The sequence below is a fragment of the Henckelia pumila genome, chromosome 2, assembly GCF_033568475.1.
Source record: "Henckelia pumila isolate YLH828 chromosome 2, ASM3356847v2, whole genome shotgun sequence".
In the NCBI taxonomy this organism is placed as follows: Eukaryota; Viridiplantae; Streptophyta; class Magnoliopsida; order Lamiales; family Gesneriaceae; genus Henckelia; species Henckelia pumila.
In genome coordinates, this window is record NC_133121.1 from 104,467,095 (window position 1) to 104,468,617 (window position 1,523).

At 34.3% G+C, this 1,523-nt stretch overlaps 1 protein-coding gene across 1 annotated transcript; it reads left to right on the plus strand.

The window, feature by feature from the left end:
- The first annotated feature begins 273 nt into the window (after positions 1 to 273).
- LOC140885491 (uncharacterized) lies at positions 274 to 1,230 on the plus strand. The gene is made up of 3 exons (XM_073292478.1): positions 274 to 499; positions 676 to 728; positions 841 to 1,230. The coding sequence occupies exons 1-3, from the start codon at positions 451 to 453 to the stop codon at positions 964 to 966; spliced, it is 228 nt and encodes a 75-aa protein (XP_073148579.1). The 5' UTR covers positions 274 to 450; the 3' UTR covers positions 967 to 1,230.
- The last annotated feature ends 293 nt before the right edge of the window (positions 1,231 to 1,523 follow it).

Here is a 1,523-nt window from a genome sequence, read left to right on the forward strand (position 1 = left end):
AGGTAAATTACGTTGCCAAAAATCATAACGTTCCCGTAAAAGAAGTGTGTCTACATGCATATAAGCACTATGTTTTTTGATCAATATTGATGTAACATGCACATAATATAGTTGACTTACATTTTTGGTGATGCATCATTATTATCAACCTATTCATGAGTGGGTGGGGGTGCTGCGCCTAAAGCCACGCCTCTCTTGCAAACTCTGAGTTTTTATATAAAGGCTAGGCAAGGAAATTTCATGTCTCATCACTCAAACATTTGCATTTTTTTAATTCCCCCACCCAAAAAAAAAAAACAAACAAAGAAGAGAGAGACAAGCTAAACGGCTCCTTATTCCCTGAACATATAGTTTTGTAGAAGAAGCCATATTTTCCTTTCTTATATTATATTTTGAAAATTGCTCCATTTTTAATTCAATCAAGGCTATTATAGATATAATCCAATAGCCATGAATCCGAGAATAAAAGCCTCTCTCCTAGTTCTTTTCCTCATTGCAGGTAATGCTTATGGCATTGTTCAAGCTACTTAGCCCAAATTAAGTCTAATGTTATTACTAATTAGGTATAGTGTTTGGAAGAGCTTCTAGCTAAGAAGCACTTCTCAGCTTTTCTTTAACAAAATCTGTACATTTAATTTATTTGTCTGAATTCCCTTCTCTTGATTAAATTTTCAGGCATGGTTGTGGTTTTTGGCATTGGCGCGAATCCTAGGAATTCTCTTAACATAGTAAGTTGCTTGTAATTATTCCTCCACAAGCATAGAAAAGGGATGCATGATCCCTTTCCAAAACCACAAAAGTTCTCTAATTTGATATTGTCTTTTTTTTTCTTCATCATAGGAAGAAGTGAGAAAGAATTCAAGAAAGCTTCTATCTTTCGACGGCGTTATGGATTACGACGACCCCGGCCCTAACCCGAGGCATGGAAAGAAAGGTGGGAATGGTGGTGGTGCCAAGAATCCCTAGCACTAGCTAGCCTCTTCATCCATTCATCGTTCTTCGATCGATATATATGATTCTGACCGTACGTATTGGATATATATAACGTCAAAGTTTTGTAATTGTGTATTCTGCATATATAGCTAGTGTGAGAGTTGAGATAATTAAGTTTGTTCTCTCCGAGCTCTTATATTTTATGTGATTTGGAGTGAACATGCAGTACTTAGCTTACTATATATATATAGATATCTACCCTTAATTATGTAACATTAATGTTTAATTTGATTTAAATAAAAAGTACGTACCATAAAGATTTATCAGTACTTTTACTCAATTTTTTAAAAAAGATTTATCGCTTAATTATGACATGACATATGTATAATTTAAAGGACAAATTATTTTAAAATCCCCAAATCAAAACATTTCTTTCTCTTAACTCCTTACACTCAAATTTCTTTGTTTCAACTCCCTAGTGGTCCCCAAATTTGTCTTAACAAAGTGTTTAGCATTTAATCCTTTGTACATGACATTGTTTTACCTATCGAACCCGTTCAGGCCAAGCAGAACTATCGGTTACGCAAGGT

Bases quoted from the DNA above. Each gene is read 5' to 3' on its own strand.
- LOC140885491 (XM_073292478.1), top strand. From the start codon at position 451: ATGAATCCGAGAATAAAAGCCTCTCTCCTAGTTCTTTTCCTCATTGCA. The intron at 500-675 runs GTAATGCTTATG...TTAAATTTTCAG, and splicing joins AGTTCTTTTCCTCATTGCAG to GCATGGTTGTGGTTTTTGGC. The intron at 729-840 runs GTAAGTTGCTTG...TCTTCATCATAG, and splicing joins CTAGGAATTCTCTTAACATA to GAAGAAGTGAGAAAGAATTC.